General features: G+C 44.3%; 1 protein-coding gene across 1 annotated transcript in view; it reads left to right on the forward strand.

Moving 5' to 3' along the window:
• LOC106598452 (3',5'-cyclic-AMP phosphodiesterase 4B) overlaps positions 1 to 23,034 on the forward strand; it is a 104,838-nt gene that overhangs the window by 4,513 nt on the left and 77,291 nt on the right. The window contains exon 2 of the mRNA XM_014189494.3: positions 17,873 to 17,989. Within this exon, the coding sequence (XP_014044969.1) occupies positions 17,948 to 17,989 (42 nt within the window). The 5' untranslated portion in view covers positions 17,873 to 17,947. The remainder of the gene's footprint in view (positions 1 to 17,872; positions 17,990 to 23,034) is intronic.

Genomic DNA, 23,034 nt, shown 5'->3' on the forward strand with positions numbered 1-23,034 from the left:
ATTGGAGTGGCCATCACAAAGCCCTGACCCCAATCCTATGGAAAATTTGTGTGTAGAACTGAGAAGCATGTGCGAGCAAGGAGGCCTACAAACCTGACTCGGTTACACCAGCTCTGTCAGGAGGAATGGGCCAAAATTCACCCAACTTATTGTGGGAAGTTTGTGGAAGGCTACCCGAAACGTTTGACCCAAGTTAAACAATTTAAAGGCAATGCTACCAAATACTAATTGAGTGTATGTAAACGTATGACCCACTGGGAATGTGATGAAAGAAAGAAATAAAAGCTGAAATAAATCATTCTCTCTACTATTATTCTGACATTTCACATTCTTACAATAAAGTGGTGATCCTAACTGACCGAAAACAGGGAATTTTTACTAGGATTAAATGTCAGGACTTGTGAAAAACAGAGTTTTTAAATGTATTTGGCTAAAGTGTATGTAAACTTCCGACTTCAACTGTAAATTTGATTCACATATAGGTGCGCATAGTTGAAGCTTTGACAGACGCCTGGTAGGTCGGCCAAAGCTGCACTTTGAATTATGTTCCCATCTGCAGACATTTTGAAGTGCCGTAGACTTGATTTCAGTACATGTCATCTAGTGAAATTCACATGGGACTTGACCCATCCATGGTCTCCCGGTTGACAGTTCCTCCGTTATCCTTCTCTTTCTGTCACTGTGACTCAGGAGGGATTTTAATCCGTCAGGCAACACAGTCCACAGCCATTGAATGGAGGTCATTGACTAAGTTCTTACACCGTCAGTATATTAAATCAGTGATACGTCAATGGAGTTTCAGTGGGTTGCCCTCAATATGATCAAAATGTGTGTTCGGCAGCGACAGACTTAGTTACCATGCTGATTTTATTGTGCTCATTCAGCTCTCCTATCAGACGATAACTCACCCAGATCAAAAATGTGTCCGCGCAATTAGATTTTCCTGCGACGGGTGGCCGGGTCACTTAACTACAGCGCTCTGCGTTAGCGTACTTAAAGCCTGTGATGAATTAGTATTAATTGGAAAAAAACATTTAGATCCACAATATCTATTCCATGGGACAAAACTAGATCCAGGGTATGATTGTAAGCATTTCTCTGGAAGATATATACCATGCGTACCCTACCGTAACTACTGTTCTCCAGTTATTGGAGAAGTTTAATGGCCAATTGTCTTAGAAACAAGTGCTCTACAAAAGGGGGCAGTTGGTGGCCTAGTGGGTAGACAGGCGAGCCAGCCAGCACCCGGAGGGTTTCCTGTTCAAAATACCGGTCCGGTGGGAAAAATCTGTCTGGAACTGAGCTGGCAACCAGAGGATCGCTGGTATCAAATGCTCAATGCCGTTGTGCCCATGAGCAAGGCACTTAACCCATCACAACACAACTGCCCATATGGCAGCACCTCTCTCTCTCTCTCTTTTTGTGTGTTGGAGGGGTTGGATCAAAAGCCGAAGTCAGATTTCAGTTGGACCTTGTGTGTAATTGATCAATAAAGTGATCTTGATCGTATACATTTTTGTGCACATAAAAGCTTTGCCCAGCCTTATGTCAAAGAGGACAGGTAATAAGCACATGCTTCGTGTAGTTTCTGGGTGTGGGTACTCAGTGGGTCTACTGCAAAAAAATGTATCCAAAAAGATCCCAAAACTGGCATACTATATGTCCTAAAAACTATATATATTGTCATTGGGAATGTGGAATCATGCCAATCCTATTGGCTTGCTTTGGGACTCATTTGGAGGAGACAAGTGTCAGTCATCCCAGAGCTCTGTAGATGTACAATGGCATCTGAGTTTGAGTGTTTGACCATTTTGGCACCCATAGTTCAAAGACCATTACATTCTACTAAGGATGTAAATTACAATGTTATTGTCATGGAACATTTGGTTCCAACATGGCCAAAACTAGTTAACAACCCAGTATCTCTGGCAGTGCCCTGGGGTAGTCTGTCTTGTCCAGGCTGTGTCATATACAGTAGCCCAGCGTTATCTCATCTCACAGCTGCTACACACTGCTGTCTCTCTGTCTCTCTTTCCCTCTCTGTCTGTCTCTCTCTCTTTCCCTCTCTGTCTGTCTCTCTCTCTTTCCCTCTCTGTCTGTCTCTGTCTCTCTTTCCCTCTCTGTCTGTCTCTCTCTCTTTCCCTCTCTGTCTGTCTCTCTCTCTTTCCCTCTCTGTCTGTCTCTGTCTCTCTTTCCCTCTCTGTCTGTCTCTGTCTCTCTTTCCCTCTCTGTCTGTCTGTCTCTCTTTCCCTCTCTGTCTGTCTCTGTCTCTCTTTCCCTCTGTGTCTCTCTGTCTCTCTTTCCCTCTGTGTCTCTCTGTCTCTCTTTCCCTCTCTGTCTGTCTCTGTCTCTCTTTCCCTCTCTGTCTGTCTCTGTCTCTCTTTCCCTCTCTGTCTGTCTCTGTCTCTCTTTCCCTCTCTGTCTTTGTGTCTCTCTCTCTCTCTCTCTCTCTCTCTCGCTGTCTTTGTGTCTCTCTCTCTCACTGTCTGTTGCTCTCTCTCTCTTTCTGTATCTGTATCTGTCTTGGTGTGCCATCTGTCAGTGGCCTACATCTCCCTGCTCGCTCTTTCCATCAAGCACTGCTAATTCTCTCTCTGAAGAAACAAACTGCTGTCCCTGTTTTTGTCTGTGTGTTGTCTTTCTGTCTTGTTGGCATGTAGATAAGCATTTGAGACACTTGGAAACACTTATTGATGTCTATAACAGGCCAAACGTTGAAGACCAGTCAACTGTCTTGGGATTTGTGGTCACAATGTTAAGTGGCCTACAAAGGTCATGTGCTATGACTTTTGGCTTTGACCCTTTGATATGCATGCCTAGAGAGGATAATTCAATGTACGGTAATTGATCCATGGTCAATAAAAATAAAAAAAGTATCAAGAAAGTAAATTGGGATAACATGTTCAATTCATGATCTGGAGGCAGTTGACATTGGGGTTGAGATGATTAGATTTAAAGGATGTATTCATAAATGATCTTATATAATATTAAACAGGTTTCCCATGATACAATTATTTATATATACACGTCGGAAAGTATTCAGACCACTTGACTTTTTCCAAATGTTATTTTACAGCCTTATTCTAAAATGGGTTAAATAAATAAATAAAATAAACATCCTTAGCAATCTACACACAATACCCCATAATAACAAAGCAAAAACACGTTTTTGGAAATGTTTGCAATTTTATTTTAAATAAAAAACCGATACCTTATTTACATAAGTATTCAGACCCTTTGCTATGAGACTCGAAATTGACCCTTTGATATGCATTGCAGTCAATGCCGATCTTCTGAAATAGATTAGCCTAGATAGGATCATTCAATGTACAGATTTGGAAAAGCACACAACTGTCTAGAAAAGGTCCCACCAATTGACAGTGCATGTCACAGCAAAAACCAAGCCATTTGAAGGAATTGTCAGTAGCGCTCCGAGACAGGATTGTGTCGAGGCACAGATCTGGGGAAGGGTACCAAAACATTTCTGCACCATTGAAGGTCCACAAGAACACAGTGGCCTCCATCATTCTTATGTTAGGAACACCTCACCAATATCCAATGGTATAGAGTGGCGCGAATTACAAATACCTCAAAAATTGATTTTTTGGTTGTTATTCTGTCTCTCACTGTTCAATAGACCTACTATTAAAATTATAGACTAATCATTTCTTTGTAAGTGGGCAAATGTACAAAATCAGCAGGGGATCAAATACTTTTTCCCCCACTGTACACAGCTTTTCCTTGTTCAGTAGCTCCAGTGAAATGTCTCCACACATCAGATAGTGCCTGTGGAATTTTCCTGTAAAGATTCAATTTTTTTGTTGTAAAAAAAACAATACAATTCCATGTACAGTTAAATAGTTAAGCAGTTAAGCAACTCCTTTTGTAAGATAAATGCTTTAGAATGAAACATGCAAGCTAAAACACACATGGAAGCAAAAACTAACTAGCAGAAATTGGTAACAAGTTAGAAATTATTTAAAACACACCTTTTCTGTAGGCTACTATTTACTAGTTAACAAAGGATCATGTATGTCATAAAATATATTCACCCCACCCAGTATTGTAATCTAAACCTACCAGAAAGCATGTAGTCCTTGGCTCAGACAGTGTAGTACTGTGGGCTCAATAGCACCTCATTAGTGTGCAAGATCTTGAGAATCAGCTGTACATGTGATGGAAGAGTGCACTGCACATGTGATGGAAGAATGCAAAGCACATGTGACGGAAGAATGCACTGTGTGTGCAGAGGGTTGCAATTCCATTGAATTGGGGATAGTTTAACCAAAATATGCCACAAGACCTAGAATTGCCTTAAGTGTATCCCACAAAAAAGGTTCACTGTTATAAGCTAACTTTTTTGATGAATTTAAGCAAAATTCCCGGGTCTAACTTCCCATGAAAAATTTCCGGAAATTTCCCGGAAAGTTTCCGACCCTTTGCAACCCTATTGCTTTGTCATTATGGTGTATTGTGTGTAGATTGATGAGGGGGTGAAAAACTATATAATACATTTTTAATAAGGCTGTAACATAAAATGTGGAAGAAGTCCAGCAGTCTGAATCCTTTCCAAAGGCACTAGGTGTGTATATATATATATATATATATATATATATATATAGAGGACAGGGAGAGTTTATGACATTTTAATGTGCATCAGTTGGCAACAAGATCATATTTTACAGCAAATTCATCAGATAACATGAATACAAAGCTGGCGAGAGGTGGTTAGAATAGGATGGGAGACCAAGAGTCCCTGTAACCAATATAGTCTAGAGTCCCGAGTGTGTGAACAACCAGTCTGTCCCACGGTCGGGTAAACAAGCAAGTTCATAGTCAACAAAGCAAGCAGGAGTCATGAGACAAATGGCATAAAGCACAAGAAAAATATATATATAAAGACTTAGGGCTAGCCATTGTAAGTTCAGAGTCACTCGCCCCAACAAGAACTTGAGTAGCTCTCTATCAGTCCAGTAGGCTAACATAGCTAGTAAGTTTCTGACTTCCGTTTCCTTTCCACTTGCAAAAGGAGGTCTTTAGCTTGCTATATTTTTTCAGTTTTGGTGAATGGTCCTTTACGTCATAGATGATTAATGGATAGCTGGAACTCTAGCCATGTAATGTCTTAATGGGCACAGATCTATCCTCAATTATAATCTGCTACTCATCCCTGAATATGGCCAAGCCAATTCTAGTTTAGTACCCCATGCAGCAATGGAAGACGGTTCTTCTTTGGTTTCATTTCCATTTAATCTGTCTGTATATCTGCAGCATCCATCAATTCTTGACTTGTTATTTATTTTTTTATTTTTTAATCGTGCAGACGGCGCCTTTTCCTCAAGGACAGATAGACGTTTCATATACCCCCAAAATAAGTGAATTAATATTAATAATTGTACCAAGATGGCCTTGAATGCATTCACTGTTCTTCACGTGGTATTTCAACGTAATGTTAACGCAATTGAACACATGACATCTTTAAACTCCTTTGTTTTGGTTTCACAAAAGCAATCTTTGTATGGGTGACTGGATGTCCAATGACCTGGAGTGTGTGTTGGGCATTGCCTCACCCTCTACACAGTCTTCCTTTGTACACTTATGTCTTGTGAGACAGAGGATGTTCTCTCTTTACTGTAAACATTATGATTGAGGTCTCATCTGATATTCGTATTGTCTGACTGAGCTCAGAAACCCTCTGCCCCTCTGGTGTACGGCAACGGATATCCCATTGTTAGTTCATGTGAATTCATAGCAGCTCTCAAATTGTTATTTATGACCCAGGGGATTTGAGTGGAGATTGGGGGTGTATGGCATCCTCCTTGTTGACTAAAAAACCCACGTTAACAGAACCGCACACCACCACCACACAACTAATACCACCCCCCTTGTTAACTTTTGACAATTGGTCCTCTGTGTGTAGCCCATCATTTAGTGTGTGGCTTGTGGGCTAATCAACACGGAGGTGACATTTGACAGCAGTTAGCCAGTTAGATCAGTGGTTCCCAAACCTGTTATAGTCCCCTACCCCTTCAAACATTCAACCTCCAGCTGCGTACCCCCTCTAGCACCAGGGTCAGCGCACTCTCAAATCTTGTTGTTTTTGACCATCACTGTAAGACTGCCACTCACACACTCATTCTTATGTTTCATAAATGTGAGTTTGTCACATCCCAGCTTGTGGAAAGTGACAGAGCTCTTATAGGACTAGGGTACAAATAATAATAATCAATCATTTTGCTCTTTATTTAACCATCTTACATATAAAATCTTATTTGTTCATCGTGTATAACTCACCACAGGTTAGTGAGAAGGGTGTGCTTGAAAGGATGCACATAACTCTGCAATGTTGGGTTGTATTGGAGAGAGTCTGTCTTAAATCATTTTCCACAGACAGTCTGTATTTAGTTTTCATGCTAGTGAGGGCCGAGAATCCATTCTCACATAGGTACGTGGTTGCAAAGTGCATCAGTGTCTTAACAGCACGATTTGCCAAGTCAGGATACTCTGAGCGCAGCTTTATCCAGAAATCTGGCAGTGGCTTCTGATTGAATTACATTTTCACAGAACCGCTTGTTGCAATTTTGATGAGGCTCTCTTGTTCAGATATCGGTAAGTGGACTGGAGGCAGGGCATGAAAGCATAACATCCAGTTGTTTGTGTCATCCGTTTTGGGAAAAGTACCTGAGTAATTACGCACCCAACTCACTCAGGTGCTTCGCTATATCACATTTGATATTGTCTGTAAGCTTGAGTTCATTTGCACACCAAAAAAATCATACAATGATGGAAATACCTGTGTGTTGTCCTTGTTAATGCACACAGTGTTATCAGTGTTATTGTTCAAATGTACTGGAAATGTTAAAAAAGTACTGACACTGGAATCATTTCACCAAGTTTTATATTGAAAACCAGCAAACAACATAAAATTAGCAGCACTATGTGCTTTTTGTGTGCATAAACATTTAACATAATAACATTAAAGATGGCACCATGTGGCCATGAGAGGTAAACGTTTCCCTAGTGCAGGTTTAAATGAACACAACCTTAAGTAAGCAAATCAAGTAAACAAACAAATAAAATTAGCAGCACTCACTTTGTAGTGAGACATGGCAACCTTTATCAGCCTCAGAAAGCCAGGTCTCTCCTTTATCAGCCTCAGAAAGCCAGGCCTCTCCTTTATCAGCCTCAGAAAGCCAGGTCTCTCCTTTATCAGCCTCAGAAAGCCAGGCCTCTCCTTTATCAGCCTCAGAAAGCCAGGTCTCTCCTTTATCAGCCTCAGAAAGCCAGGTCTCCTTTATCAGACTCAGAAAGCCAGGCCTCTCCTTTATCAGCCTCAGAAAGCCAGACCTCTCCTTTCAGCCTCAGAAAGCCAGGCCTCTCCTTTCAGCCTCAGAAAGCCAGGTCTCCTTTATCAGACTCAGAAAGCCAGGCCTCTCCTTTATCAGCCTCAGAAAGCCAGGCCTCTCCTTTATCAGACTCAGAAAGCCAGGCCTCTCCTTTATCAGCCTCAGAAAGCCAGGCCTCTCCTTTCAGCCTCAGAAAGCCAGGTCTCTCCTTTATCAGCCTCAGAAAGCCAGGCCTCTCCTTTATCAGACTCAGAAAGCCAGGCCTCTCCTTTATCAGCCTCAGAAAGCCAGGTCTCTCCTTTATCAGCCTCAGAAAGCCAGGTCTCTCCTTTATCAGCCTCAGAAAGCCAGGTCTCTCCTTTATCAGCCTCAGAAAGCCAGGTCCTTTATCAGACTCAGAAAGCCAGGCCTCTCCTTTATCAGCCTCAGAAAGCCAGGCCTCTCCCTTATCAGACCCAGAAAGCCAGGCCTCTCCTTTATCAGCCTCAGAAAGCCAGGTCCTTTATCAGGCTCAGAAAGCCAGGCCTCTCCTTTATCAGCCTCAGAAAGCCAGGTCTCTCCTTTATCAGCCTCAGAAAGCCAGGTCTCTCCTTTATCAGCCTCAGAAAGCCAGGTCCTTTATCAGCCTCAGAAAGCCAGGCCTCTCCCTTATCAGCCTCAGAAAGCCAGGCCTCTCCTTTATCAGCCTCAGAAAGCCAGGCCTCTCCTTTATCAGCCTCAGAAAGCCAGGCCTCTCCCTTATCAGCCTCAGAAAGCCAGGCCTCTCCCTAATCAGCCTCAGAAAGCCAGGCCTCTCCTTTATCAGCCTCAGAAAGCCAGGCCTCTCCTTTATCAGACTCAGAAAGCCAGGCCTCTCCCTTATCAGCCTCAGAAAGCCAGGCCTCTCCCTTATCAGCCTCAGAAAGCCAGGCCTCTCCTTTATCAGCCTCAGAAAGCCAGGCCTCTCCTTTATCAGCCTCAGAAAGCCAGGCCTCTCCTTTATCAGCCTCAGAAAGCCAGGCCTCTCCCTTATCAGCCTCAGAAAGCCAGGCCTCTCCCTAATCAGCCTCAGAAAGCCAGGCCTCTCCTTTATCAGCCTCAGAAAGCCAGGTCTCCTTTATCAGACTCAGAAAGCCAGGTCTCCTTTATCAGACTCAGAAAGCCAGGTCTCTCCTTTATCAGCCTCAGAAAGCCAGGTCTCTCCTTTATCAGCCTCAGAAAGCCAGGTCCTTTATCAGCCTCAGAAAGCCAGGCCTCTCCTTTATCAGACTCAGAAAGCCAGGCCTCTCCTTTATCAGCCTCAGAAAGCCAGGTCTCTCCTTTATCAGCCTCAGAAAGCCAGGCCTCTCCCTTATCAGACCCAGAAAGCCAGGCCTCTCCTTTATCAGCCTCAGAAAGCCAGGCCTCTCCCTTATCAGCCTCAGAAAGCCAGGTCTCTCCTTTATCAGACTCAGAAAGCCAGGCCTCTCCCTTATCAGCCTCAGAAAGCCAGGCCTCTCCCTTATCAGCCTCAGAAAGCCAGGCCTCTCCTTTATCAGCCTCAGAAAGCCAGGCCTCTCCTTTATCAGCCTCAGAAAGCCAGGCCTCTCCCTTATCAGCCTCAGAAAGCCAGGCCTCTCCCTTATCAGCCTCAGAAAGCCAGGCCTCTCCCTTATCAGCCTCAGAAAGCCAGGCCTCTCCTTTATCAGCCTCAGAAAGCCAGGTCTCCTTTATCAGCCTCAGAAAGCCAGGTCTCTCCTTTATCAGCCTCAGAAAGCCAGGCCTCTCCTTTATCAGCCTCAGAAAGCCAGGTCTCTCCTTTATCAGCCTCAGAAAGCCAGGCCTCTCCTTTATCAGCCTCAGAAAGCCAGGTCTCTCCTTTATCAGCCTCAGAAAGCCAGGCCTCTCCTTTATCAGCCTCAGAAAGCCAGGTCTCTCCTTTATCAGCCTCAGAAAGCCAGGTCTCTCCTTTATCAGCCTCAGAAAGCCAGGTCTCTCCTTTATCAGCCTCAGAAAACCAGGTCTCTCCTTTATCAGACTCAGAAAGCCAGGCCTCTCCTTTATCAGCCTCAGAAAGCCAGGTCTCTCCTTTATCAGACTCAGAAAGCCAGGTCTCCTTTATCAGACTCAGAAAGCCAGGCCTCTCCTTTATCAGCCTCAGAAAGCCAGGTCTCCTTTATCAGACTCAGAAAGCCAGGTCTCTCCTTTATCAGCCTCAGAAAGCCAGGTCTCCTTTATCAGACTCAGAAAGCCAGGCCTCTCCTTTATCAGCCTCAGAAAGCCAGACCTCTCCTTTCAGCCTCAGAAAGCCAGGCCTCTCCTTTCAGCCTCAGAAAGCCAGGTCTCCTTTATCAGACTCAGAAAGCCAGGCCTCTCCTTTATCAGCCTCAGAAAGCCAGGTCTCTCCTTTATCAGCCTCAGAAAGCCAGGTCTCTCCTTTATCAGCCTCAGAAAGCCAGGTCCTTTATCAGCCTCAGAAAGCCAGGCCTCTCCTTTATCAGACTCAGAAAGCCAGGCCTCTCCTTTATCAGCCTCAGAAAGCCAGGCCTCTCCTTTATCAGACTCAGAAAGCCAGGCCTCTCCCTTATCAGCCTCAGAAAGCCAGGCCTCTCCCTTATCAGCCTCAGAAAGCCAGGCCTCTCCTTTATCAGCCTCAGAAAGCCAGGCCTCTCCTTTATCAGCCTCAGAAAGCCAGGCCTCTCCCTTATCAGCCTCAGAAAGCCAGGCCTCTCCCTAATCAGCCTCAGAAAGCCAGGCCTCTCCTTTATCAGCCTCAGAAAGCCAGGTCTCCTTTATCAGACTCAGAAAGCCAGGTCTCCTTTATCAGACTCAGAAAGCCAGGCCTCTCCTTTATCAGACTCAGAAAGCCAGGCCTCTCCTTTATCAGCCTCAGAAAGCCAGGTCTCTCCTTTATCAGCCTCAGAAAGCCAGGCCTCTCCCTTATCAGACCCAGAAAGCCAGGCCTCTCCTTTATCAGCCTCAGAAAGCCAGGCCTCTCCCTTATCAGCCTCAGAAAGCCAGGTCTCTCCCTTATCAGACCCAGAAAGCCAGGCCTCTCCTTTATCAGACTCAGAAAGCCAGGTCTCTCCTTTATCAGCCTCAGAAAGCCAGGCCTCTCCTTTATCAGACTCAGAAAGCCAGGCCTCTCCCTTATCAGCCTCAGAAAGCCAGGCCTCTCCCTTATCAGCCTCAGAAAGCCAGGCCTCTCCTTTATCAGCCTCAGAAAGCCAGGCCTCTCCTTTATCAGCCTCAGAAAGCCAGGCCTCTCCCTTATCAGCCTCAGAAAGCCAGGCCTCTCCCTTATCAGCCTCAGAAAGCCAGGCCTCTCCCTTATCAGCCTCAGAAAGCCAGGCCTCTCCTTTATCAGCCTCAGAAAGCCAGGCCTCTCCTTTATCAGCCTCAGAAAGCCAGGCCTCTCCCTTATCAGCCTCAGAAAGCCAGGCCTCTCCCTTATCAGCCTCAGAAAGCCAGGCCTCTCCCTTATCAGCCTCAGAAAGCCAGGCCTCTCCTTTATCAGCCTCAGAAAGCCAGGTCTCCTTTATCAGCCTCAGAAAGCCAGGTCTCTCCTTTATCAGCCTCAGAAAGCCAGGCCTCTCCTTTATCAGCCTCAGAAAGCCAGGTCTCTCCTTTATCAGCCTCAGAAAGCCAGGCCTCTCCTTTATCAGCCTCAGAAAGCCAGGTCTCTCCTTTATCAGCCTCAGAAAGCCAGGCCTCTCCTTTATCAGCCTCAGAAAGCCAGGTCTCTCCTTTATCAGCCTCAGAAAGCCAGGTCTCTCCTTTATCAGCCTCAGAAAGCCAGGTCTCTCCTTTATCAGCCTCAGAAAGCCAGGTCTCTCCTTTATCAGACTCAGAAAGCCAGGCCTCTCCTTTATCAGCCTCAGAAAGCCAGGTCTCTCCTTTATCAGACTCAGAAAGCCAGGTCTCCTTTATCAGACTCAGAAAGCCAGGCCTCTCCTTTATCAGCCTCAGAAAGCCAGGTCTCCTTTATCAGACTCAGAAAGCCAGGTCTCTCCTTTATCAGCCTCAGAAAGCCAGGTCTCCTTTATCAGACTCAGAAAGCCAGGCCTCTCCTTTATCAGCCTCAGAAAGCCAGACCTCTCCTTTCAGCCTCAGAAAGCCAGGCCTCTCCTTTCAGCCTCAGAAAGCCAGGTCTCCTTTATCAGACTCAGAAAGCCAGGCCTCTCCTTTATCAGCCTCAGAAAGCCAGGTCTCTCCTTTATCAGCCTCAGAAAGCCAGGTCTCTCCTTTATCAGCCTCAGAAAGCCAGGTCCTTTATCAGCCTCAGAAAGCCAGGCCTCTCCTTTATCAGACTCAGAAAGCCAGGCCTCTCCTTTATCAGCCTCAGAAAGCCAGGCCTCTCCTTTATCAGACTCAGAAAGCCAGGCCTCTCCCTTATCAGCCTCAGAAAGCCAGGCCTCTCCCTTATCAGCCTCAGAAAGCCAGGCCTCTCCTTTATCAGCCTCAGAAAGCCAGGCCTCTCCTTTATCAGCCTCAGAAAGCCAGGCCTCTCCCTTATCAGCCTCAGAAAGCCAGGCCTCTCCCTAATCAGCCTCAGAAAGCCAGGCCTCTCCTTTATCAGCCTCAGAAAGCCAGGTCTCCTTTATCAGACTCAGAAAGCCAGGTCTCCTTTATCAGACTCAGAAAGCCAGGCCTCTCCTTTATCAGACTCAGAAAGCCAGGCCTCTCCTTTATCAGCCTCAGAAAGCCAGGTCTCTCCTTTATCAGCCTCAGAAAGCCAGGCCTCTCCCTTATCAGACCCAGAAAGCCAGGCCTCTCCTTTATCAGCCTCAGAAAGCCAGGCCTCTCCCTTATCAGCCTCAGAAAGCCAGGTCTCTCCCTTATCAGACCCAGAAAGCCAGGCCTCTCCTTTATCAGACTCAGAAAGCCAGGTCTCTCCTTTATCAGCCTCAGAAAGCCAGGCCTCTCCTTTATCAGACTCAGAAAGCCAGGCCTCTCCCTTATCAGCCTCAGAAAGCCAGGCCTCTCCCTTATCAGCCTCAGAAAGCCAGGCCTCTCCTTTATCAGCCTCAGAAAGCCAGGCCTCTCCTTTATCAGCCTCAGAAAGCCAGGCCTCTCCCTTATCAGCCTCAGAAAGCCAGGCCTCTCCCTTATCAGCCTCAGAAAGCCAGGCCTCTCCCTTATCAGCCTCAGAAAGCCAGGCCTCTCCTTTATCAGCCTCAGAAAGCCAGGTCTCCTTTATCAGACTCAGAAAGCCAGGTCTCTCCTTTATCAGCCTCAGAAAGCCAGGCCTCTCCTTTATCAGCCTCAGAAAGCCAGGCCTCTCCTTTATCAGCCTCAGAAAGCCAGGTCTCTCCTTTATCAGCCTCAGAAAGCCAGGCCTCTCCTTTATCAGCCTCCGAAAGCCAGGTCTCTCCTTTATCAGCCTCAGAAAGCCAGGTCTCTCCTTTATCAGCCTCAGAAAGCCAGGCCTCTCCTTTATCAGCCTCAGAAAGCCAGGCCTCTCCTTTATCAGCCTCAGAAAGCCAGGCCTCTCCTTTATCAGCCTCAGAAAGCCAGGCCTCTCCTTTATCAGCCTCAGAAAGCCAGGCCTCTCCTTTATCAGCCTCAGAAAGCCAGGCCTCTCCTTTATCAGCCTCAGAAAGCCAGGCCTCTCCTTTATCAGCCTCAGAAAGCCAGGCCTCTCCTTTATCAGCCTCAGAAAGCCAGGCCTCTCCTTTATCAGCCTCAGAAAGCCAGGCCTCTCAACAATTTGAAATGGCATCATGTCCTTTTTATTTATTTATAATTTTTGTCCTAATTGTTATAATTTTTTTATTTTTTTTTACTGCATTGTTGGTTAAAGGCTCGTAAGTAAGCATTTCACTGTACGGTCTACACCTGTTGTATTCGGTGACAAATAAAATGTGATTTGATTTGAACCTATTTCAGTCCAAGTCAAGCACTGATGCCGACTGAACAATAGATCCATATTTAGGGTATTGCGGAGCCATTTTATGTGCTGGGGTAAAAAATATAATCCACTAACCCTTACCTGCAACTTGAACGTCCCCGGCGAGTGGTCATGCATTTTGCCCGGTGCATTTATGTGCCCTGTTGCCATGGTAACTGGTCCCTTCCACATCAACAGGCAGTCCGTGTAGAGCTGGTCTTGATGTTGAGGTTATGATGATTCATCATGCTGTAGCAATAGTGGGGTGTGGTCTCTGAGTTGATGAACCCCCGCATGAAACCTTTGTCGTTTCCCACCTTTTTTCATCACCTTGACACAAGATCAAAGCGTCCAGATGGGGCGGCAGGTAGCCTAGTGGTTAGAGCGTTGGGCCAGTAACCGAAAGGTTGCTGGATTGAATCCTTCAGCTGACAAGGTAAAAACCTGTCGTTCTGCCCCTGAACAAGGCAGTTAACCCACTGTTCCTAGGCCGTCATTGTAAATAAGAATTTGTTCTGAACTGACTTGCCTAGTTAAATAAAGGATAAAAAGATGGGAAAACTGTTGTTTTGGGTTCTTTTCATCCTATAGACCAGGGATGGGCAACTCCAGTCCACGACGGCCTGATTGGTGTCCCACTGTTTCTCCATCCCTAGAAAACACATCTGATTAATCTGATTACATTCTAAACTGAAGATCATGATTAGGTGATCATTGGAGTCAGGTGTGTTAGCTGGGGCAAAACTGTGAGACCAATCAGGCCCTCGAGGACTGGAGTTGCCCACCCCTGCTATAGATATAAAGAAATGTTAGTGACGGCTGTTTTACAAAGGGTCTCTCATAGACATTATGAGATGGAACTTCCTTCCATTTCATATTGTTCAAATAAACAGCAAACCTGGTTTAAAAAAACAGATAAAGCAACACCGCACGTCACAACGCCTCTCTCCCCATTTGACCTAGATAGTTTGTGTGTCTGCATTGATATGTAGGCAACGTGTGCCTTTAAAAAATGTATGTAGTTCTGTCTTTGAGCCGTTCTTGTCTATTGATGTTCTGTATTATGTCATTCTGTATTATGTTTCATGTTTTGTGTGAACCCAGGAAGAGTAGCTGCTGCTTTTGCAACAGCTAATGGGGATCCTAATAAAATACAAAAAATCACAATGTCTAGTAATGCTTTTCACATAGGTTTTGCTTTTGATGTGTCTACCAATTCATATCTGGGTATGCCTTTCCCGACTACATTTGTAAGTGGATGAAACGCTGAAGGCTGTGTTGGCGTGCTCTGTGCACGGTCTTAATTGACACAGTGAGACTGAAATAAATTGAAGCAAAAGCGGTGGCAGTGTAGCAGATGAAAATATCTGAAGAACTTGGCCAACGTTTGATGGGCATGAGAGACTGCTGGTGGTGACTGCGAATGAGAAAGGCTCTCAAGCGCACCAAAGGCAATTTGCCTCAAGCACCCTGACAGTGAATTGGTTATCATTTAAGGTTATGCTCAGTGTTTGAATTATTTATTTTATACAGTCCTAGGGCTCCAGAGTGGTGCAGCGGTCTAAGGTACTGCATCTCACTGGTAGAGGCGTCACTACAGACACCCTGGTTCGATTCCAGGCTGTATCACAACCTGGACGTGATTGGGAGTCCCATAGGGCGGTGCACAATTGTTCCAGGTTTGTCGGTGTAGGCCGTCATTGACTTGCCTAGTTAAATAAATATTACATTAAATAAATACTATTTTGCGCAATGACTCTATCTGATCAAAGCTTTGCGCTTCGATCAGACCTACAGCGTCATTGTGCAAAAATGGTACGCAGCATCATCTGGATGTGTGTAGCAACAGTTCAACATTCACCTTCTGCTACCATTTCTGTCAAACCGTCTACACACACAGTTTGATGCATACATTCAATACATCCAATGTACAGTATGCACTACAACAGAACGCACTGCCTCTGCAATGCAACGCTGCAAGACAAACACAGTGTTCCATTCACTGCCTCTGCAACGCTATGCTGAATGTCAAACACAGTGTTCCATTCACTGCCTCTGCAACGCTATGCTGAATGTCAAACACAGTGTTCCATTCACTGCCTCTGCAACGCTATGCTGAATGTCAAACACAGTGTTCCATTCACTGCCTCTGCAACGCTATGCTGAATGTCAAACACAGTGTTCCATTCACTGCCTCTGCAACGCTATGCTGAATGTCAAACACAGTGTTCCATTCACTGCCTCTGCAACGCTATGCTGAATGTCAAACACAGTGTTCCATTCACTGCCTCTGCAACGCTATGCTGAATGTCAAACGCAGTGTTCCATTAGCAGTGAACGTAGTTCCGGGGTAGGCCGTCATTGTAAATAAGAATTTGTTCTTAACTGACTTGTTAAATAATATATATATATATTTTTAAGATTGTCAAAAGGTGCAACACTCACCATTAGAAAATGCATTGTTTTTTATAATATATATATTTTCTCCCCAATTGGTAGTTACATTCATGTCCCATTGCTGCAACTCCCGTACTGACTCGGGAGAGGTGGAGGTTGAGAACCATGTGTCCTCTGAAACACAACCCAACCAAGCCACACTGCCCACTTAACCAGCTGCACCAATGTGTCAGAGGAAACTCTGTACACCTGGCAACCGTATTAGTGTGCATGCACCCAGCCTGCCACAGGAGTCCCTAGAGCACGACGGGACAAGGACAGCCCAGCCAGCCAAACCTTCCCTCTTACGACACTGGGCCAATTGTGCGCCACCCCATGGGTCTCCCGGTCACAGACAGCTGCAACAGAGCCTGGACTTGAACCAGGATCTCTAGTGGCACAGCTAGCAACTGCGATTCAGTGCCTTAGCCCACTGCGCCACTCGGGATGCCAGAAAAGGCATTGTTTTAATTAAGCAAGGTTAAAAGAGTAACGTTTCAGCCTTCATCAGATGAAATTAACGTTTAGATGAAGGCCATTGAAAGCCGAAAAACTTCAGTAAAACTAAGAATGTTTTAAGGTGAGTGAGTTTTGTCCCTTTTCCTTTTCAATGACAGTCATTATTGCTCATTTTCATCCAGGGTGTCGATCATTTCTGACCCCAACTGTATGTATATCAATATGTCGTCACTGTCGGATGAAAACCTACCATCTCCAAAACCGAAACTTTTCACAAAAAGGAAAAAACTTCAATTTTTTTCCCTCATTAATGAACATACAATTATGAAACTTAAGAAGCTATTTTGAATAATTATTGAATTCCATCATGACTACTACATAGTACAGTGGAAAATGTAGGAATCTGAATGGCAAGAAAACTGATTCTGAATGAGGCTACTTGATATTTTATGGATAACAGGTATACGGAGTCAGTCATTTGCTTATAAATCTGCAATATATCATTTCCCCAGATACAGTAGCACTCCTATTGCTTTCTTGTTTAAAAAAAAAAAAAAAAAGTACTCGCTCCAACATTTCTACCTGATGAAATTCAGGGGCACATTCACAAACACGCGATATTGAATGTCAACAGCCATTACGCTAAGGGCACAGTGAATCATAGCGGCAGACACTGCAGTACAGTTCAATGTATTGGACTGGTAAGGTCATTTTAACAACTGGGTCAGTTGATAAGGGAGTGAGTGGGCTGACCTCTCAGTGATCCTACCTACTAATTGTTTACAATAGCCACAGTAAATGTCCGTGTTTCCAAATGTCTATTAAATATGACCTACAATATGAGTAAAATAGTTTTCGTCACATTTTTTATTAAGTTATAAAGACGCTTTATCCTGAGAATGCCTACAAACCCTACAGAGCCCCTAGCAGAGCCCCTGTCCGTTGTGTTTCCAGGTCACTCACCGCGACACTAGCCTTGGAGCACCAGACAGGCCAACATATCATATGGACTTTTTGTCAGCTTTATCACTATGACGTAAATTTTCCCTGTCACTAAAATAAATCCATAATGGTGTCAGATATTGACTTGGTCGTGTCACAAAGATGTACTGCCCCTTCCTGATTTATTATTGAGCTCTTTGCCCCAGCTGAAGACCTGTAGTTCAAAGATTACAGACAGGGTGTACTGTACAGGCCAAGACCTTCAGGCACAGTGTGTGACGGTACAAGATTGATTGCTGTGGCTTGATTAACTGTCACACCCTTAAACCTACTTTGTTCATTATTAACCCTATGGTTCTGCTTCACTGAATTTTCGACAGAGACCCAGCATGTCGTGTAAACAGCAGGGCTACCAAAGTTATTACAGAAAGAGGCAGATCTCGTTCAGAGAGGCTGTGAAAGCATTTGTGTCTGTCACCGGCGGCCGGTGGCACTTTAATTGGGAAGGACGGGTTCATAGTAATGGTTGGAACGGAATAAATGGAATGGTATCGGACACATCAAACCATTCCATCCACTCCATTCCAGTCGTTACTATGAGCCGTTCTGCCCTCAGCAGCCTCCATGTGCTCTGGTGTTCACTCTACTCTCAAGCAGTATGATAGCTGTGTGACGTAAAATTCCTAGAAGATTAGCCTCTTGCCTTTATACGCTCTTGGTTTCTGTCAGAAGTCATCCCACCACTTATGATAACTTCACCACTTAAAGGGATACTACTGTCTGATTACCTAACTTAATTATCTTTTTTTTCCCTCCATCCCTCCCTCCCTCTCCATGGTAGACGTGCCCAGTGAAGAAGGGATAGAAGAGGAGTTTATGAAAGAAGAGAGAGACTGACTGATTGACACCACTGAGGATGAAGAAGAGCAGAAGTGTGTTAGCGGTGTCAACAGGCGGTGTGAGTACATTAGCTACTTACACCTTGTTTTGACAGTATCGTTCCATTCAGGTTGTGGAGCAGTCTACTTTAGGTAGACATCGTTTGCAAGGCAACAATGTAGCAATGTATCCATTCATTACTTTTGATAATAATTTACCCCACTGAGTGAAATGGCATTAGCTTCCCTCTCAAATGGCTACAAAACTCAGTGTGGTAGTGTTAGCTAGCTAGTAAGTTCTTCCATACAGCCTTATCGGTAGCCTTACACTTTACATGAAGAGTACCTACAGTGCATTTGGAAAGTATTCAGACCCCTTGACTTTTTCCACATTTTGTTACGTTACAGCCTTATTCTAAAATTGATTAGATTGTTTTTTTTTTCTTCATCGATCTACACACGATACCCCATAATGACAAAGCAAAAACAGGTTTTTAGTCATTTTAGCAAATAATAAATAAAAACTTAAATATTACATTTACATAAGTATTCAGACCCTTTACTCAGTACTTTGTTGAAGCACCTTTGGCAGCGATTACAGCCTCAAGTCTTCATGGGTATGACGCTGCAATCTTTTCACACCTGTATTTTTTGTGAGTTTCTCCCATTCTTCTCTGCAGATCCTCTCAAGCTCTGTCAGGTTGGATGGGGAGAGTTACGGCACAGCTATTTTCAGGTCTCTCCAGAGATGTTCAATTGGGTTCAAGTCCGGGCTCTGGCTGGGCCACTCAAGTACATTCAGAGACTTGTCCCGAAGCCACTCCTATGTTTCTTGGCTGTGTGCTTAGGGTCGTTGTCCTGTTGGAAGGTGAACCTTCGCCCCAGTCTGAGGTCCTGAGTGTCCTGGAGCAGGTTTTCATCAAGGATCTCTCTGTTACTCGATTCCTGACTAGTCTCCCAGTCCCTGCCGCTGAAAAGCATCCCCAGCTGCCATCACCATGCTTCACCGTAGGGAAGTTTCCTCAAAAAGTGACGCTTAGCATTCAGGCCAAAGAGTTCAATCTGGTTTCATCAGACCAGAGAATCTTGTTTCTCATGGTCTGTGAGTCTTTAGGTGCCTTTTGGCAAACTCCAAGTGGGCTTTCATGTGACTGTTACTGAGAAGTTGCTTCCGTCTAGCCACTCTACCATAAAGGCCTGATTGTTGGAGTGCTGCAGAGATGGTTGTCCTTCTGGAAGGTTCTCCCATCTCCACAGAGTAACTCTGGAGCTCTGTCAGAGTTACCATCGGGTTATTGGTCACCTCCCTGACCAAAGCCCTTCTCCCCCGATTGCTCAGTTTGGCCGGGCAGCCAGTTCTAGCAAGAGTCTTGGTTGTTCCAAACTTCTTCCATTTAAGAATGATGGAGGCCACTGTGTTCTTGGGGACCTTCAATGCTGCAGACATTTTTTGGTAACCTTCATCAGATCTGTGTCTCAACACAATCCCGTCTCGGAGCACTACTGACAAAACCTTTTACCTCATGGCTTGGTTTTTGCTCTGACATGAAATGTCAACTGTGGGACCTCATAGAGACAGGTGTGTGTGCCTTTCCAAATCATGTCCAATCAATTGAATTTACCACAAGTGCTCCAATCAAATTGTAGAAACATCTCAAGGATGATCAATGGAAGCAGGATGCACCTGAGCTAAATTTCGAGTCTCATAGCAAAGGGTCTGAAAACTAATGTAAATATGGTTTCTTATTTGTAATTCATTTGCAAAAACATTCTAAAAACCTGTTTTTGCTTTGTCATTATGGGGTATTGTGTGTAGATTGATGAGGAAAAAATGTATTTAATACATTTTAGAATAAGGCTGTAACGTAACAATGTGAAAAAAGTCAAGGGGTCTGAATAATTTCAGAATGCACAGTAAATAAGGACTTCTTAACAAATTCTTAAGCAGTATATAAGCATTTCATGATTACTTAAGTGCACTATGTAGCTAAATAATTTTTCATATCACATTCATAAGGAATACACTGAACAAAAATATAAACGCAACATGTAAAGTGTTGGTCCTAAATAAAAGATCCCAGAAATTATCCATACACACAAAAAGCTTATTTCTCTCTAATTATGTGTGCAAATTTGTTTACCTCCCTGTCAGTGAGCATTTCTCCTTTGCTAAGATAATCCATCCACCTGACAGGTGTGGCATATCAAGAAGCTGATTAAACAGCCTGATCGTTACACCTGTTTCTGGGGACAATAAAAGGCCACTCTAAAATGTGCAGTTTTGGTATGGACAGGCATTAGCTATGGACACAATTGTGTTTTATCAATGGCAATTTGAATGCACATAGATATTGTGACATTATCCTGAGGCCGATATTCATGCCATTCATCCGCCGCCATCACCTCATGTTTCAGCATGACAATGCACGGCCCCGGGGGAGTGAAGAATCTATACACAATTCCTGGAAGCTGAAAATGTCCCAGTTCTTCCATGGCCTGCATACTCACTAAACATGTCACCCATTGATCCTGTTTGGGATGCTCTGGATCGACGTGTACGACACCGTGTTCTAGTTCCCGCCAATATCCAGAAACTTCGCACAGTCATTGAAGAGGAGTGGGACAACATTCCACAATCAACAGCCTGATCAACTCTATACAAAGGAGATGTGTTGCGCTGCATGAGGCAAATGGTGGCCACACCAGATACTGACTGGTTTTCTGATCCATGCTCCTACCTTTTTTTTAAGGTAACTGTGACCAACAGATGCATATCTGAATTCCCAGTCATGTGACATCCATAGATTAGGGCCTAATTAATTTATTTCAATTGACCGATTTCCTTATATGAACTAACTCAGTAAAATCTTTGAAATTGTTCCGTGTTGCGTTTTATATTTTGGTTCAGTATACGTAAGCATTTTCTAAGTAGTTATGTATTAACGTGTTACTCTGGTGTCAGTGTTCGTCAGCTAGCTAGTTCATCCTTCCTCTCTAACAGAAATAAAGGAAGGTTCTGTCTGGGTGGGAGGTGCTGAGTCATGAGCAGATGACCGTTCAGAAACAGACGGGTGTCCGACAGGGCAGACTGCAGAGAGGGAGGAGGAGAGGAAAAGAGCAGGGAAAGAGAGATATGGAGGGGGGATAGAAAGAGAGAGAAAGAAAGAGAGAGACTGAGGTAGAGTGAAGGAGGGAGTGAGGGAGCGTAAGTGAGAAAGAGAGCAACGGGGAGAGAGAGGGGGGTGAGAGAGAGAGCAAAGGGGAGCGAGAGAAGGGCCCATCTGTTTGTCCTCACTCCTCAGAGGGATGAAAGCTCAGTGTATCAGATGGGCAGGCCAGCTCATTGAGTGCGACAGTTTCCAGAAAGACCACTTTGAATCAGGCAACTCCCAGGTACACCCAAGGTACCGCCAGCCACCGTGTCTTATAGACCTGTACCTTCTACCATTTTCTATGTCCTTGGTGATTGTTTGGCACCTTGGAAGTTGATTGTCTTTGCACTTCAACAAAACAATAGTTGACATTAGCCGCAGAAATCATTTGTCCGCTTTTGTGAATTCACATCTAGCAGATCTGCATGTCTGTATATTGTATACAGCCTTATCTCCACGTGGCACAGCCAGAAGTAGACTGACCATCCCTCAGAACCTGGTTCCTCCCTAGGTTTCATCCTAGGTTCCGGCCTTTCTGGAGTTTTTCCTAGTCATCGTGCTTCTACATCTGCATTGCATTGCTGTTTGGGGTTTTAGGCTGGGTTTCTGTATAAGCACTTTGTGACATCTGCTGATGTATAAAGGGCTTTATGAATACACTTTGATTTGATTAGTATAGTTGAAATGATCATCTGTATGCCTGTTTAATCTGTTCTCCTTTACACAGCAGCACACCGTTGTCACATAGTTCTCAGTAATTGATGCCAAACAGCCTTAGGGGTTATTACTATTAGAGTCCATAATTCAGTTGTTACAGCAGGAATTGTCCCAACACATCATGTTCCCGAGGCCTGGTTAAGTGATTATGCCACTGTTTGTTTTGTTTCCAAAACCTCTTCAGATTTAGGAGCTAAGACATTGGGCTTAATTGAGTCAAACACACATGCGGTATTTACGCAGTAGCACATTTTTTGTTATGTTCCCTAACCTTTTAAGACAGAACGACATTGGGCTCAATGCAGTCAATCCCACATTGCTGTATCCACATTTTTTATATATATATATATATATATATATATATATATATATATATATATATATATATATATAATATATATACACACACAGTACCAGTCAAAAGGGTTTTCTTTATTTTTAAAATTTTCTACATTGTAGAATAGTAGTGAAGACATCAAAACTATGAAATAACACATACAGAATCATGTAGCAACCAAAAAAGTGTTAAACATATCAAAATATATTTTATATTTGAGATTCTTCAAAGTAGCCACCCTATGCCTTGATGACAGCTTTGCACACTCTTGGCATTCTCTCAACCAGCTCCATGAGAGAGTCACCTGGAAGGCATTTCAATTAACAGATGTGCCTTGTTAAAAGTTAATTTGCGGAATTGTGTGACAAGGTAGGGGTGGTATACAGAAGATAGAACTATTTGGTCAAAGACCAAGTCCATATTATGTCAAGAACAGCTCAAATAAGCAAAGAGAAACGACAGTCCATCATTACTTTAAGACATGAAGGTCCGTCAATCCAGAAAATTTCAAGAACTTTGAAAGTTTCTTCAAGTGCAGTCACAAAAACCCATCAAGCGCTATGATGAAACTGGCTCTCATGTGGACCGCCACAGGAAAGGAAGACCCAGAGTTACCTCTGCTGCAGACGATAAGTTCATTAGTTACCAGCCTCAGAAATTGCAGCCCAAATAAATGCTTCACAGAGTTCAAGTAACAGACACATCTCAACATCAACTGTTCAGAGGAGACTGCGTGAATCAGGCCTTCATGGTTGAATTGATGCAAAGAAACCACTACAAAAGGACACCAATAAGAAGAAAAGACTTGCTTGGGCCAAGAAACACGAGCAATGGACATTAAACCGGTGGAAATCAGTCCTTTGGTCGGGTGTCCAAATTTGAGTTCCAACCGCCGTGTCTTTGTGAGATGTGTGGTTCC

Source organism: Salmo salar, chromosome 03 (genome assembly GCF_965601325.2).
Source record: "Salmo salar chromosome 03, fSalSal1, whole genome shotgun sequence".
In the NCBI taxonomy this organism is placed as follows: domain Eukaryota; kingdom Metazoa; phylum Chordata; class Actinopteri; order Salmoniformes; family Salmonidae; genus Salmo; species Salmo salar.